At 41.9% G+C, this 14,680-nt stretch overlaps 1 protein-coding gene across 2 annotated transcripts in view; it reads left to right on the forward strand.

Moving 5' to 3' along the window:
- The window catches only part of LOC134211596 (phospholipase A1 VesT1.02-like), a 161,766-nt gene that overhangs the window by 56,559 nt on the left and 90,527 nt on the right, over positions 1–14,680 (forward strand). For both annotated transcript variants that reach the window (XM_062688623.1, XM_062688613.1), the window contains exon 4: positions 12,755–12,887. In XM_062688623.1, coding sequence (XP_062544607.1) covers positions 12,755–12,887 — 133 coding nt within the window. The remainder of the gene's footprint in view (positions 1–12,754; positions 12,888–14,680) is intronic.

The raw sequence follows: 14,680 nt of genomic DNA on the forward strand, positions 1-14,680 counted from the left end.
GTAGCCTCCTTCCAAGAGGCCCGGAAGCCTCCTTCCAAGAGGCTCGGAAGCCTCCTTCCAAGAGGCTCGGAAGCCTCCTTCCAAGAGGCTCGGAAGCCTCCTTCCAAGAGGCTCGGAAGCCTCCTTCCAAGAGGCCCGGAAGCCTCCTTCCAAGAGGCTCGGAAGCCTCCTTCCAAGAGGCCCGGAAGCCTCTTTCCTAGAGGCTCGGAAGCCTCCTTCCAAGAGGCTTGGAAGCCTCCTTCCAAGAGGCTTGGAAGCCTCCTTCCAAGAGGCTCGGAAGTCTCCTTCCAAGAGGCTCGGAAGCCTCCTTCCAAGAGGCTCGGAAGCCTCCTTCCAAGAGGCTCGGAAGCCTCCTTCCAAGAGGCTCGTAGGCCTCCTTCCAAGAGGCTCGGAAGCCTCCTTTCAAGAGGCTCGGAAGCCTCCTTCCAAGAGGCTTGGAAGCCTCCTTCCAAGAGGCTCGGAAGCCTCCTTCCAAGAGGCTCGGAAGCCTCCTTCCAAGAGGCTCGGAAGCCTCCTTCCAAGAGGCTCGGAAGCCTCCTTCCAAGAGGCTCGGAAGCCTCCTTCCAAGAGGCTCGGAAGCCTCCTTCCAAGAGGCTCGGAAGCCTCCTTCCAAGAGGCTCGGAAGCCTCCTTCCAAGAGGCTCGGAAGCCTCCTTCCAAGAGGCTCGGAAGCCTCCTTCCAAGAGGCCTGGAAGCCTCCTCCAAGAACTCGGAAGCTTCCTTTCAAGAGGCCCGGGAGCCTCCTTCCACGAGGCCCGGAAGCCTCCTTCCAAGAGGCTCGGAAGCCTCCCTGCAAGAGGCTCGGAAGCCTCCTTTCAAGAGGCTTGGAAGCCTCCTTCCAAGAGGCTTGGAAGCCTCCTTCCAAGAGGCTTGGAAGCCTCCTTCCAAGAGGCTTGGAAGCCTCCTTCCAAGAGGCTTGGAAGCCTCCTTCCAAGAGGCTTGGAAGCCTCCTTCCAAGAGGCCTGGAAGCCTCCTTCCAAGAGGCCTGGAAGCCTCCTTCCAACAGGCTCGGAAGCCTCCTTCCGCGTAAGCCGCTTTTCAAGAGGCTAGAATGTCTCCTTTCGAGAGGCACGAAAAGCTTCCTTTTAAGAGGCGGGAAAAGCCCTTTTTTCGGATGGTTCGGAAGCTTCCTTTCGAAAGGTTCGAAAGCCTGCTTTCGAATGGCTCGAAAACCTTATTTCAAGATGCCCTGAAGTCACGTTTCAAAAGGCCCGGAAACCTCCTTTCAATAGGCATGGTCAGTGAAATTGGCCGGGGTGGCATTGTGCATCTCGATTCGAACGAAATTCTATCGAATCGAGCATGTTTGGCATCACGACTTTCGATTCGATCTCGAAAACGAATTATCGTTCGAGAAGGTACAAGAATAGCGAGATGTTTTGGCATTATGGATACTCGATTTAGGGGTATGTTATCTGGATTCACTTTGGAAAGTGCTGCGATTTATGGGATGGGATTATATTAAGTGCGAACCAAAAACACGGTTTAATTGATTTGTGGGTTGCACAAAGCAATTTGCTTTATGGGCTTCACAAAGCAAGATAAAATATCGTGAAGCGCAACCTCTCTACGAGCTAATCGAAACACAGAACTATGTTTTTGGATCTCGCGTTAGTTCTGGGTTTAATACGAAACACGATCAACACACTAATTGATTTATGTTCCAACCGCACAGAACAGAACACCCAGATCTAGTTAAAGTTCCACGTACGAAACACAATCAATCTCACACTAAACGATTTACTATCCGACTGCACAAACCAGATCTTGACACTGGAGTTCGACGGTAGTGCAGGGTTGGTTGATTGAGAGTCCAGTAAGTCTGCTGAGCTCGAAAGTCCTCCAGCTATGACGATTTGGCTAGGATAGACCTCTGAAATTCGGCTGGATAACTATTTACAAGAACTAGATATGATAAATAAATCTATCCTGAGCGTGTTGGTAACTCCCAGAGGATCGGATACGATGCGTTCGTCCGCATCAACATGTATAGAATAATACTTGCGCTTGCCACCTATTCTGTCAAATGACCTTTTTTGACCGAATGTATTTCTTGATCATGCCATTTGTTCGGCCACATTACACGTTCGGCAAGCGATATTTATGACCGTATGATCCGCTTGGCCAAATGAAATTCTGACCGCATGATCTGCTCGACTAGATGATAATTCTGGGCTTATGGCCTACTAGGTCAAATAAAATCGGCCAAATGGCGCTTTCGGCTGAAGAACATTTTCGGTCGATTAAATCACATTTTAAGCTAAACGACATTTGCGGACAAATGACTCATTCGGCCATACATTTTCGACCATATGCTTCATACGTTCGGATGTAAAACAATATGCCATCATGCCAAAAATCAATCTGAGACCGAACTGCATTCAAAGTGATGCCGAGATCAGAATCGAATTTCTAACATACTTGAAGAGTGGGATGGTATAAATCGTAAGAGCAATCAAAAGCTGAAACCATTCTTTTACCCTCTGGTGATCGATCAACTGTTCCAGGGATTTCTCGTCCACTTATCAGAATTCCAATAGTGGTTCAAAAAATCGATTTTGCTCCACAACGCTTATCCGATTCTATATCATGTTCTGAGTGTCCTCCGAAAATTTGAGCTCATTTGGATTAAAACTGATTTAGCACAAGCTGTTTCAAGTTTGCATGCAAATTAGTATGGGTAAATTAATTTTTTCATTATACTGATTATGGCACTTCCTAATTAAGCGCAGGTTAAAAGTAAACTTAAATAGCTAAATGGAATACCCAAGAGCTTTCACTCAGCGAAAACCGCATCTTAATTAATCGTTCCAATAATTAGCAATCGATTTTAATACAGGTTGCGAATCTTAAGTCATGATCGTTAAACTTCTTTGAGGGCATCACTGAAGCGTACAGTGCAACATAGTAGCCTGAATTTGTGAGTGCCATCTTTCGCGTCACGAGCAGCAATGTTGCCTGTTTAGGAGTTACGCAATTAGCTCCAGAAAACTACGGTATAGATTAAATTTGATTACTAATTATTGGAACGATTAATTAAGATACGGTTTTCGCTGAGTGAAAGCTCTTGAGTATTCCATTTAGCTATGTAGGTTTTCTTTTAACCTGGGCTTAAGGTGACTCGGGAAGGCACTACACACCGTGTAATTTTTCCTATCTTCTGTCTCTTTCTAACATTGTCACCTCGTAACTTTGGAGCGGCATATTTCGGTTTTCAGTTGTTTGATGTAACTCTAACTGTATCAGCATGTAGGGTAAATCACTACTTGGGCCTATGGACCCCATTCCCGGCTCACTGCACAGAAAGCTAATGATTTATACTGTTTAGTAGCCGTAGGTTTATGATTGATCATTTTAAAAAAGTCTCCTATTTATCTCGCACAATACTCAATATTTTTCAACCATTTATTTCACTCCTAATCGATCCAATTATAGAAAATAAAAATGTAGATTTCAAACTTTTGCTCTTCGTTGCAACACCACTGAGCCAGAGTGATTCTTTCCACTTTTACAAAACGGTATCATCAAATAAACACCTACCTGAAAATCGTCACAGTGCTCGATCCAACCATTGCTTCAGGCTGTTTATCACCACACAATAATGCTAAACTCACGCACTTCAATCTTTTGTAATTGTTCGTATCACTAGATTGTATATTAACATATTGGAATACATTTAAAACTGTATCCTCAAACCGAACAAAAAATCACCTCGGCCCAAGAACTTCTAGCTGTACAGCGATGCCAAAAGGCCATAAGTCTTATTTTAGTATGAAGATAATCCTTCATCGTTAATAGGAAAACTGTCTAATACGTTGACGCTATCATGTTATTTATAATTCTCTCGATTTCAAAAGGTCGAAAAGATATTGTTTTTAAGTGTTTGGAAGAAATTTGGATGAGTAAATATATCTTCTCAACCAAATAAAAATGATTATGAATAATACCATCTGGCATCTTGTTGTCGTGGAACGTGCATATTTTTGTTTACGTCGCATTTTCTACCGTCCTGAGAGAGAGAATGAGAGTAAGATGTTGAGAGATTGAGTAAAATATTGCGTATGCCGAGGAGATTTGGGGTATGCCGGATAAGCAATCGCCTATGACTGAAATGAGTGGTACATCATATTAATTTAAATCAAATAAAAGCTTTTTCAAGCGGTGTTTAGCAAGAATAACTATTTTTGAAGCAGAGGTGAACCCCATCGCAATATTACACGGCCCACAAAATTCAGAAAAGTTGCCCCTAGTCATAAATATCAATTAAATAATGCAGTCGTGCGCATGTTAGGCCGGGAATGGGGTGAAAAACCCTATTTTGCGAGTAAGCACGCGCCGATGATGTAGAAAACAAATTAAGCATTCAATGATGAAAATAATGACGATTTGATGATTGTTCGTGCTTCCCGTGTCACCTTAATGAGGAAGCGCCATAATCAGTGTAATGAAAAAATAAATTTCCACATACTAATTTGCATACAAACTTGAAACGGCTTGTGCTAAATCAGTTTTAATCCAAATGAGCTCAAATTTTCGGAAGACACTCAGAACATGATATAGCAGCAAAATCGATTTTTTGAACCACCCTACTATTCACTTGATCGACGATGCAGCGGAACTCCGGTAGGGACTTAATCCTCGTACGTACCGCTGACAATTCAGTGAAGCTTCTCGTTCATCTCATAGCAGTTCTTTTGAACTTGTATTGTATTGCAAAAATGTTTTTATAGTTTGCAGATGAAAATTTTGTTTAATTCATACAACTATCTATCATATTTCTTTCTAAAAATTATGCTCAAGCAAAGCATTAACAAAACTAGATTATAATGTCTTCGCTTTGGCACTGTTACGTTTGTCTCGCTTGCACTTCTTACTAATGGTCCACCAATAAATTGCGCAAACTCTACCAAGGAAACAGTGGACGCACTGCCGCCACACCATCTATGAACGATTTCAGCTTTTTCGTACATCTTGCTTTTGGGTAACGTGCACCTTGTTGGACACCACGCGTCCCCGTCGCCGGTTGCCGTGTCGACAGGTAAATTGAGTTTTGATGTCAGGATGGTGCTGGTGCATATCAACTACACCCCGGAGCCGAGTCGAAAGGCGCTGTTGTTGTTGATGCTGGTGCTGCTGATGCGACTGCTACTGGCTCACAAAGGATGATGCAACAGCTTGTCTTGTGTGTGCTCTTATACCGGTTTCGGGTATCTTCTCGGTGCAGTTCGTTTGAAATGTCCGTGTTCTTAAAGAAGGTGGAATCTGGAATAAGACACTCGACTCGGATACTTTTTTACTCAGGATTCTTTCTGCAGTTGATTTGGTTTTGGTTGTTATGCTGAAATCTGATTCTGATCTGTCAAACTTGGTACCTTAATTAGCAGTCTTCCATTAGGCTTTCAGCAATCGTGTACGTACACGCACGTTTCACTCACACTTTTACTCGGTTTGTTTGCAACCACGAGCAGCTGTCACGGCAAAATCAAATGGGATTGTTTGCAACCACGAACCTGCGTTCGTGTTGGTGAGAAATGTCGGCGAGACCCTAATGGTACATAAACTAGCAGTCTAACTTTTCAATAGTTTGCCTGTTATCTTTGTTTTGCACCAGTCAGTAGGCGCACCGTCGGGTCGTTTGCTTTTCTACTGTGCACAAGCAAAAGTGAAACGGATCGTCATGAGTGAGGTGTTTATTAATACGGTCGAATTCCGTTTCTCGATCGATTCACCTCGACCCTCGTGGGTAGAGATTACTGAGTTTGTAAAACAATTGGAATTTGATGTGTCGCATGTGGAAGCTATCTACAAGCTGACAGAAAGCCGAAGTATTTGCATCAAGTTTATTTCGGAGGCTGTGATGTTAGAATCTCTTCGAAAAAATGCGGAGCCACGGACATTCAAAAAGTGGTAGAACTGTGGAGATGTGTATGATTGTAGCAGGAGGTAACACTCGTTACCATCGAATGTTTGATATGACACCGGAGGTATCAGACAACGCACTGTCAGTGGTTCTCAGCCAGTACGGAAAAGTCCATCGTACGATTCGCGAAAAGTTTCCTCCTAACCTGGGATTGGACCATGTCTGCACTGGTGTTAGAGGCGTGTACATGGAAATGGAGAAGGAAGTGCCTTCGTCAATCGAAGTTAACTGCCGAAGCGTAAAAGTTTTCCAAAAGTGACTCCTCCCAGTTTCACAGTAGTCGGGCAACCAGTGGAGAATGTTGAAAGCTTCCAATATCTTGGTAGCCAAATGGCGTCAGACGGCGGTTCCAAGATCGACATAGGCGCACGGATCAAGAAAGCAAGCCTTTGCGAGTTTAAGAAATATCTGGAAAAACAGGCAGATAAGTGAACGCACCAAAATACGAATTTTCAACTCTAACGTGAAATCTGTGCTGTTATACGCTAGCGAAACATGGTGTGTATCAGTGGAGAACACTCAACGGCTGCAGGTGTTCATTAACAGATGCCTGCGGTATATAATTCAGGCCTGGTGGCCTCACAACTGGATCTCAAACAACGAGCTCCATCGTCGTTGTCACCAGCGGCCGATATCAACAAATTCGGGATCGGAAGTGGGGCTGGATCGGCCACACATTGCGTAGGGCGGAAAAGAAATCTGTAAACAAGCATTAGACTGGAACCCAGCGGGACATCGCAGCAGAGGCAGACCCAGAGGCTCATGGCGGCGAAGCCTCAATAAAGAAATAAAAGAAGTCGACCGAAATCTAACCTAACAACAGGTTAAAGCGATAGCCGGGCAACGCTCAGGATGGAGATCTTTCAAGTCGGCCCTTTGCACCACCGGAGGTGTACAGGATCCATAAGTAAGTAAGTAAAATTACACCTCCCGGGGGACAAAGGATATTGTAGGATAGTTTTGAGATATTCTGGGCAATCCAAACTGTCTTTGAGTTTGGGACTTGAGATCTACAGCTGCTTAGAAGCTCTTTTCGATACTCAAAGCTTCAATATTCGTTCAATTATACACATTACACCTTCCGGGAGGTCAATGGATATGGTGAGATAGTTTCGAGATATTCTGGGCAATCCAAACTATCCTCGAGTTCGGGACTTGAGATCTACAGCTGCTTAAAAGCTCTTTTCGGAACTCATAGCTTCAATATTTATTCAATTATATCCATTACGCCTCCTGGGAGGTCAACGGATATCGTAAGATAATTTTAAGATATTTTGGGCAATCCAAACTGTATTTACAAACTGTAATACTTACGGATAGCTGGAAAATGTACTGCTGTGCCTGTAGATCGCATGTTCTGAACTCAAAGATGGTTTTGATGACCCAAGATAACCCAAACTCATCTAAACATGTTCTTTGATTTTAATGAATGTATTATGGATATGGATGAATACATATTCAAACTTAAAGCGACGAAAAAAGCTAGAGTGGTGGCTGTAGATCGCAACTTCTGAACTCAAGAACGGTTCGGATGACCCAGGATGTCCCAAAACCAACTTACCATGTTTCCTGGTCTTCTGGAATATGTTATGGACATGCTTGAATACATATCCAAGTTTCTAATGACCAGAAAAGCTAGTGTCGTAGCTGTAGATCGCAAGTTCAGCACTCGAGGACAGTTTGAATAACCCAGGATATCCTAAAACCATCTAACCATGTCTCCTGATCTTCTTGAATATGGTTGAATACATGTCCAAGCTTGGAGCGACGAAAAACATACTCAAGGATAGTTTGGTTGACCCATGATATACCAAAACCATCTAACCATGTCTTTTGATTTTTGGAATATGTTATGGACATGGTTGAACACATATCCAAGCTTAGAGTGACGAAAAAAGCTCGCATTGTAACTGTAGATCGCAAGTTCCGCACTCAAGGACAGTTTGGATGATCTAGTACATCCCGAAACAATATTTTTCAGCATGTTTTGTCAGTTATCCATTATAAATCACGAAAACAAATGGAACATATCAAATTTACTGCGTAACACCGCAAAAATTTGGGCCTGAAAGGGTTGATAACATGTTCCAAAATTAATGATATTTGCACAAGGAACGATTTCGACTTAATTTCTGTCGTTTTTTTATTGTTAACATGCGCGCTAAATAATAACAAACAGATAAATTTGCGACCCAATCTTTCGTTTTCGATTGTTATTAATGAGGGTACATGTTATGAAATAAAAGAGCGGATACACTACGAAAGAAAACCAGAAATGGAAGACATTGCTTCGAAGAATACATCAGAATTTTGGAAGGTGGAAGCAACACTTCGAGACTTTGTTGAATGGAGGAAGTGACGGTGCATCGGTGAACAGAATAAATATTAGCGACAAGCTGTGGAGTCACCTACACTAGATGAGGTTAAAAAAGCTGTCAAAGAGCTGAAAAACAAGGACCAGCTCCCGGCTGAACTTCTCAAACATGGCAGTGAGCAGCTTTATGAAGTTCTGCACCATATTATGTCGAAAATATGGGAAGACGAGGAAATGCCTGCTAGCTGGTTAGACGGTCTCATTTGCCCTCTCTTTAAGAAAGGGCACAGACTGGAGTGCGCCAATTACCGAGGAATAACCCTCCTTAATTCGGCGTACAAAATTATGTCCCGTATTCTGTTCAACAGATTGAGACCGCTTGAAGAGTCCTTCGTCGGCGAATTCCAAGCAGGTTTTCGTGAGGGCCGATCAACGACGGATCAAATGTTTACCCTGAGACAAATCCTTGATAAATTCCAGGAGTACAACTTGCAGACACATCATCTGTTTATTGATTTCAAGGCGGCGTACGATTCAGTGAAACGAAATGAATTATGGCAAATTATGCTAGAACATGGTTTTCCGGCGAAACTGATACGGCTGATGGCACAAATCTCCCAAATTGAGGTGAACGTGCCCCTGGAGCCGACGTTCTGATACCTGATACGGCTGATTCGTATAACGTTGGACGGATCGAAATCAAGTGTAAGGGTTGCGGATGAAATATCGACGTCATTTGTTACCTTAGATGGATTAAAGCAGGGTGATGCACTCTCGAATCTACTGTTCAATATAGCGCTCGAGGGAGCGATTAGGAGAGCTGATGTGCAAAGAAGCGGTACCATTATCACAAAATCGCATATGCTCCTGGGATTTGCGGACGATATCGATATTATCGGAATTGATCGCCGTGCCGTGGAAGAGGCTTTTGCGCCTTTTAAGAGGGAGACAGCGAGGATTGGACTCACGATCAATACCAGCAAAACGAAGTACATGGTCGCTGACAATCAACGTGGGTTCATTAGTGGTGGTGGTAGCGAAATAGTGCTGGATGGTGAAAAATTTGAAGTGGTAGAAGAATTTGTGTATCTTGGAACATTAGTGACGTGCGATAATGATGTTACCCGCGAGGTGAAAAGGCGTATTGCAGCTGCAAATAGGGCTTATTACGGACTTCGTAACCAGCTTAAGTCCCGTAGTCTGCAAACGAAAACAAAACTCGCGCTGTATACTACTCTGATTCTTCCGGTGACTTTATACGGCCATGAGACATGGACGTTGAAGGAGGCTGATCGGAGAGCTCTCGGAGTGTTTGAGCGTAAGGTGCTGCGGACAATACTCGGCGGTAAACAGGAGAACGGTATCTGGCGGCGTCGCATGAATCACGAATTGTACCAGGTGTATAAAGGGCTGGATATTATGAAGCTTCTAAAACACGGCAGACTACGGTGGGCTAGTCACGTTGTTCGTATGTCGGAAGAACGTCAAGCGAAGATAATATTTAGTAGAGAACCCGGAAGAGGCCGCAGGCTTCGTGGAAGGCCGCGTATACGATGGCTTTTTGCAGTTGAAGAGGACCTGAGGGCGCTCAATGTTCAGGGCGACTGGAAGCGATTGGCCCAGGATCGAGTCCAGTGGAGAAGGATACTCCATTCGGCGTAGGTTCATCGAAGAGCTGTAGCCCATCAAGTATCAAGTATCAAGTATATCATGAGGCTAGCACGATGATACTTTTATGCCCAGGGAAGTCGAGACAATTTTCAAACCGAAAATTGCCTAGACCGGGAATCGAACCCAGCCACCCTCAGCATGGTCTACCTTTGTTCCGTGTAAACTGCGCCTAACAATTTTCTTTGAATCGTTGTGTCAGTCCGGTCTAAAACTTTCAAAAAATCTAAGAAAACAAAATTCGTCAGCTGATCGCAGCTGTCTTATGGATTGTCTTAAATGTGCAATTTTTGACGATTTGTGTAATTAATTGTTGAAGAACAACCCGAGCAGCACATGTGACCATAATTCACTCTACAAGAGTGTTATAAAACCAGTATAAAACCAAAATGTTACTAGGGACGTGCGGCATCTTCCTCGAGGTGTGGCATCTCACCCGGATTTGACTTTTTTCGTAATGTAAATAGTACAGCCCGATTTTTTTGTTTTGCAAACAACATCTACACTATGTAGTTAGAGGTGTCAGACCTTTGGCCGAATGCCGTTTGGCCGAATAGAAAAAAAAATTGACCTCAGTTTACGAGTGGTCCTTTTTCCTACTTCCTTCTTCTTTCATCTTCTTTCTTCTTCTTTCTACCTTCTTTCTTCTTCTTTCTTCTTTTTTCCATCCTCTATCTTCTTTCTTCCTTTCTCCTCCTTCCCACTTCATTCTTCCTTCTTCCTTCTTCCTTCTTCCTTCTTTCTTTTTTCTTCTTCCTTCTTTCTTCCTTCTTCTTTCCTTCTTCCTTTGTCTTTGTTCCTTCTTCCTTATTTCTTTTTCCTTCTTCATTCTTCATTCTTCCTTCTTCTTTCTTCCTTCTTCCTTCTTCCTTCTTACTTTTTCTTTCTTCCTTTTTCCTTCTTACTTCTTTTTCTTCCTTCTTTCTTCTTCCTTCTTCTTTTTTCTTTCTTCTTTCTTCCTTCTTCCTTCTTCTTTCTTCCTTCTTCCTTTTTCCTTTTTCCTTCTTCCTTTTTCCTTCTTCTTTTTTCCTTCTTCCTTCTTCCTTCTTCTTTCTTCATTTTTCCTTCTTCCTGCTTACTGCTACCTTTTTCTTTCTTCCTCTTCCTTTTCTTTTCCTTCTTCCTTCTCCATTCTTTCTTCTTCCTTTTTCCTTCTCCCTTCTTCCTTCTTCCTTTTTCCTTCTTACTTCTTCTGTCTTACTTCTTCCTACTTCCTCCTTACTTCTTCTTTCTTCCTCCTTACTTCTTCGTTCTTCTTCCTTCCATCTTCCTTTATTCTACTTCCTCCTTTCTTCTTCCTTCTTCCTTCTTCTTTCTTCCTTCTTCCTTCTTCCTTCTTCCTTCTTCCTTCTTCCTTCTTCCTTCTTCCTTTGTCTTTCTTCCTCTTCCTTTTCTTTACCTTCTTCCTTCTCCATTCTTTCTTCTTCCTTTTTCCTTCTCCCTTCTTCCTTCTTCCTTCTTTTTCTTCCCTCTTCCTTCTTCCTTTTTCCTTCTTACTTCTTCTTTCTTCCTTCTTCCTTCTTCCTTCTATTTTCTACTTTCTTCCTTCTTCAATTCCTTCTTTCTTATTCCTTCTTTTTTCTTCCTTCTTTATTCTACCTCCTTCCTACTTCCTTCTTCTTTATTCCTTCTTCCTTTTTCCTTCTCCCTTCATCCTTGTTCTTTCCTCCTTCTTCCTTCTTCCTTCTTTCTTCTTGCTTCTCACTACTCTCTTCTCGCTTCGTAATGAAACGTATCTCAACTATTCGGCCAAATGACCCTTAACCGTAGTTGGATACCCAAACGATAATTAGAGTGAAAATATAACGGTTTGTTTTGAAGAAATATCGGTTTTTAAAAAGGTGTGGCATCTTACCCCGATTTACCCTATCACTTACCGTGCTTTGCCATCAAAATGTCAAATTCGAGTTTTGTGCCGAGTTGTACACGCTATTTTTTGCAATGACGAAAAATGGGCTTTAATATGATCAATTTGTACCAAAATTGTACAGTTTAATTTACTTCACATGGTCATTCTAGCCAATAAATCATGTTGCTGCAGATAACAATCAGATTACATGTTATTGTGCCACATTCCATGGCTCGACAAACCATGAAGAGATAGATGAGCATGAATTTAGAACATTTTGAGGCCATGTCCATCAAACTATTTTATTTATCACGCGACGCAGAGAATACACTATTTGAACACTTATCCAAGCTTATTCAGCAAAATTCACATTCACAGAGAACAGACGTTCATCTTCATTCACGTGTTTGTGCAAAGTTTTTACTGGTCGTTTTGAAGTATGTCGTTATGCCTCCGTTGCGCGGTGCTAGTGTGCTGATAAATATGGTTAAAATTTGTCGTGTTTTACTTTTTAGCGCTAGTGTTCATTTCGAATTGCTCCTAGGCTCTCTCCTAGTTGGCACACTACATTGTTTATGTAGTGTATGCCAACGCCATCACTTAGTGAGATTGAGTTTTTATGTCGGGCAGTCTGCGTTGGCGGTGCTGAGGTGCGATTTAAATCTTTACACACGTTTTTACCAAAAATTTGTTCGAGTATCCATGTCTGTTCTCTGTGATGAAACTACTATTTTGATGTTGGTTTTTCATTATAGCAACCGAATGAGTGTTATAATGGATTTTATGCAACTCATTTGAGTTGCATAATGGTCATAAGCACCCTCTTCACTGGTATGGAAAAGTAGGCCGTCACTCAAACGCGAACTGTAAACATGGTTTCAATTTGAATAATGTTTCCGTTATACCAGAATGAAAATGAATAAAAAGGCGTACTTGCTATACCACATATTTAGAAGAAAAATCTCTGGCTTTCAATAAATTTGATTTTTTTTTTCCTTTTTCAGAAACGATTTAATGGAGAATACAGTGACTACGACTATAAATTAGACGCCAATCCATACGAAAGCGCGTTTTATAAATATAATCCAGCAGAGAAGAATAAAAGCGGAAGGCAAGATGCAATTTTAGAGTACTTTCGTAAGTATATTTTTTTTACATTAAATCAGATAATTTGCATGAAATCCCTTCAATTCTAATGAAAAAATATTGAAATTCAAAAATTTTAAAGCACAATTGTTTGCGGCATGGACAGTTGTCGCGCTATTCCGATTCTTCATATCATCATATCTTAGCTCAGAAAAATATATTAGGCTCTTTTAGTGGAACCGTCTAAGACGAATTAAGTACTCTCCATTTAATTCCACCAATTATTCAATAATTGGTAGAATTAAATGTAGAGTACTTAATTATAGTCTAAGGCGGTTGATATCTTAGCTGTCAAACTCAAAATGGGGAAAAGCAATTAGATCTTTCAGCAATATTTAATAGGTCATAAAATGGAAGAAACAAAACTTTTCTTCATACTTCCTCCGTGTTAAATCTCAATCATTTCACTAACTGTTCGATTATCTCTGCGTACCGTTCATTAAATAACGAAATATAAAACCTGAGTCCTAGAATTTTTATCAATCTGCAAACTTTGTAGTTTCTGACGTTTCTATTAAATGGCTATTAACACTTCGCTGAAAAAATCAACAATAATTATCCAAATCCATGGTTCTGAAAATTTTCGTCTGAACATTCTCACACGAATCAAGAAAGAGATAGGTTCTAATCTCACACGCACGTTGAACGCATGTGTTTGATGGCGATCATATTTCATCCTACCTCGGTATCATAGCGCATCCTAGTCACGTTTCGATTTCGGAAGTAAATTATCCGTGCAGGTTACACCCAGCGAAAATGATTTGGTGCTATCTTTACAAACGTGCTATCCACCGCGCACTGCTCCATAGTTTAACCTACTCGATCCGATACGGTCGGACGGCAACCCGCCGGTGGAAAACTTTAATCAGCACAACGCAACGCACATCTTGTTGCTTCCTAAGTGGTATAAATTGCTTCGGTTCTTGATTCAACTCGGGATAGTAACGTTCGGTGGCGTACAGACAATCCCCGCTCATTATTCATAATCTAGCGAGGAACGCGGGTGCAATTGAACTAAACTTTACAACACTTGATTCCGGGTTGGTTTGCTGGCAGAAGCAACACCATTAGCTCGCCGAGGGAAAGTGAGAGTTGGATCGTTGTTCCATCTAATGCCAGGATATGGAATGTAGATATATCGTTTGTTCGTAGAGGTACATTGCACCAGTGGAAACGAACGAATGAAGTTAGCGCAATTCGTTTCTATTATCGTATGGCATCCAATGCACTTGCGATGGAGACACCATCGCTGCAGTCTCTTGCTAAATCTCTATAGTGTTGATTTGTAGCAGTTTTGGAACGCACAGCACAGAACGTGGAGCACTACAAGCAAAGTTTCCTTTTATCGCCACTCGCTGAACGAGTTTTGGGTAGATTGAGTTCGAGTTGAGTTTTGTTCCGTATCTTTTATTGCCATATAATTAATAGTTGAAGATTCTGAAGATTTTGAAATATAGTTGAAGTGCAGTGGTAGCATTCTGAACGGCATACTGTACCCAAAATATTGGATATTTCCTGTAAAACATATTTCTGATTAGGTTTTATTTTGCTTATGCATGCACTGTAATCCAAAAAAAAACAGTCTCGTATTTGTCTTCTATCCACCTATCCACGTTCTTTATCACTACCGTACTATAGTCTGCTCCATGAAACACACGACCTTTCCCAAACATCGTTTATGGCATCTTCAAAATGGCACGTCATCGCGATTCCTTTTCGCTAATTCTAGAACCGCTAACCGATCCGACAGTACCACGCGATGGAATTAAAAGGAAAAAAAACTA

Source organism: Armigeres subalbatus, chromosome 1 (genome assembly GCF_024139115.2).
Source record: "Armigeres subalbatus isolate Guangzhou_Male chromosome 1, GZ_Asu_2, whole genome shotgun sequence".
Lineage (NCBI taxonomy): Eukaryota > Metazoa > Arthropoda > Insecta > Diptera > Culicidae > Armigeres > Armigeres subalbatus.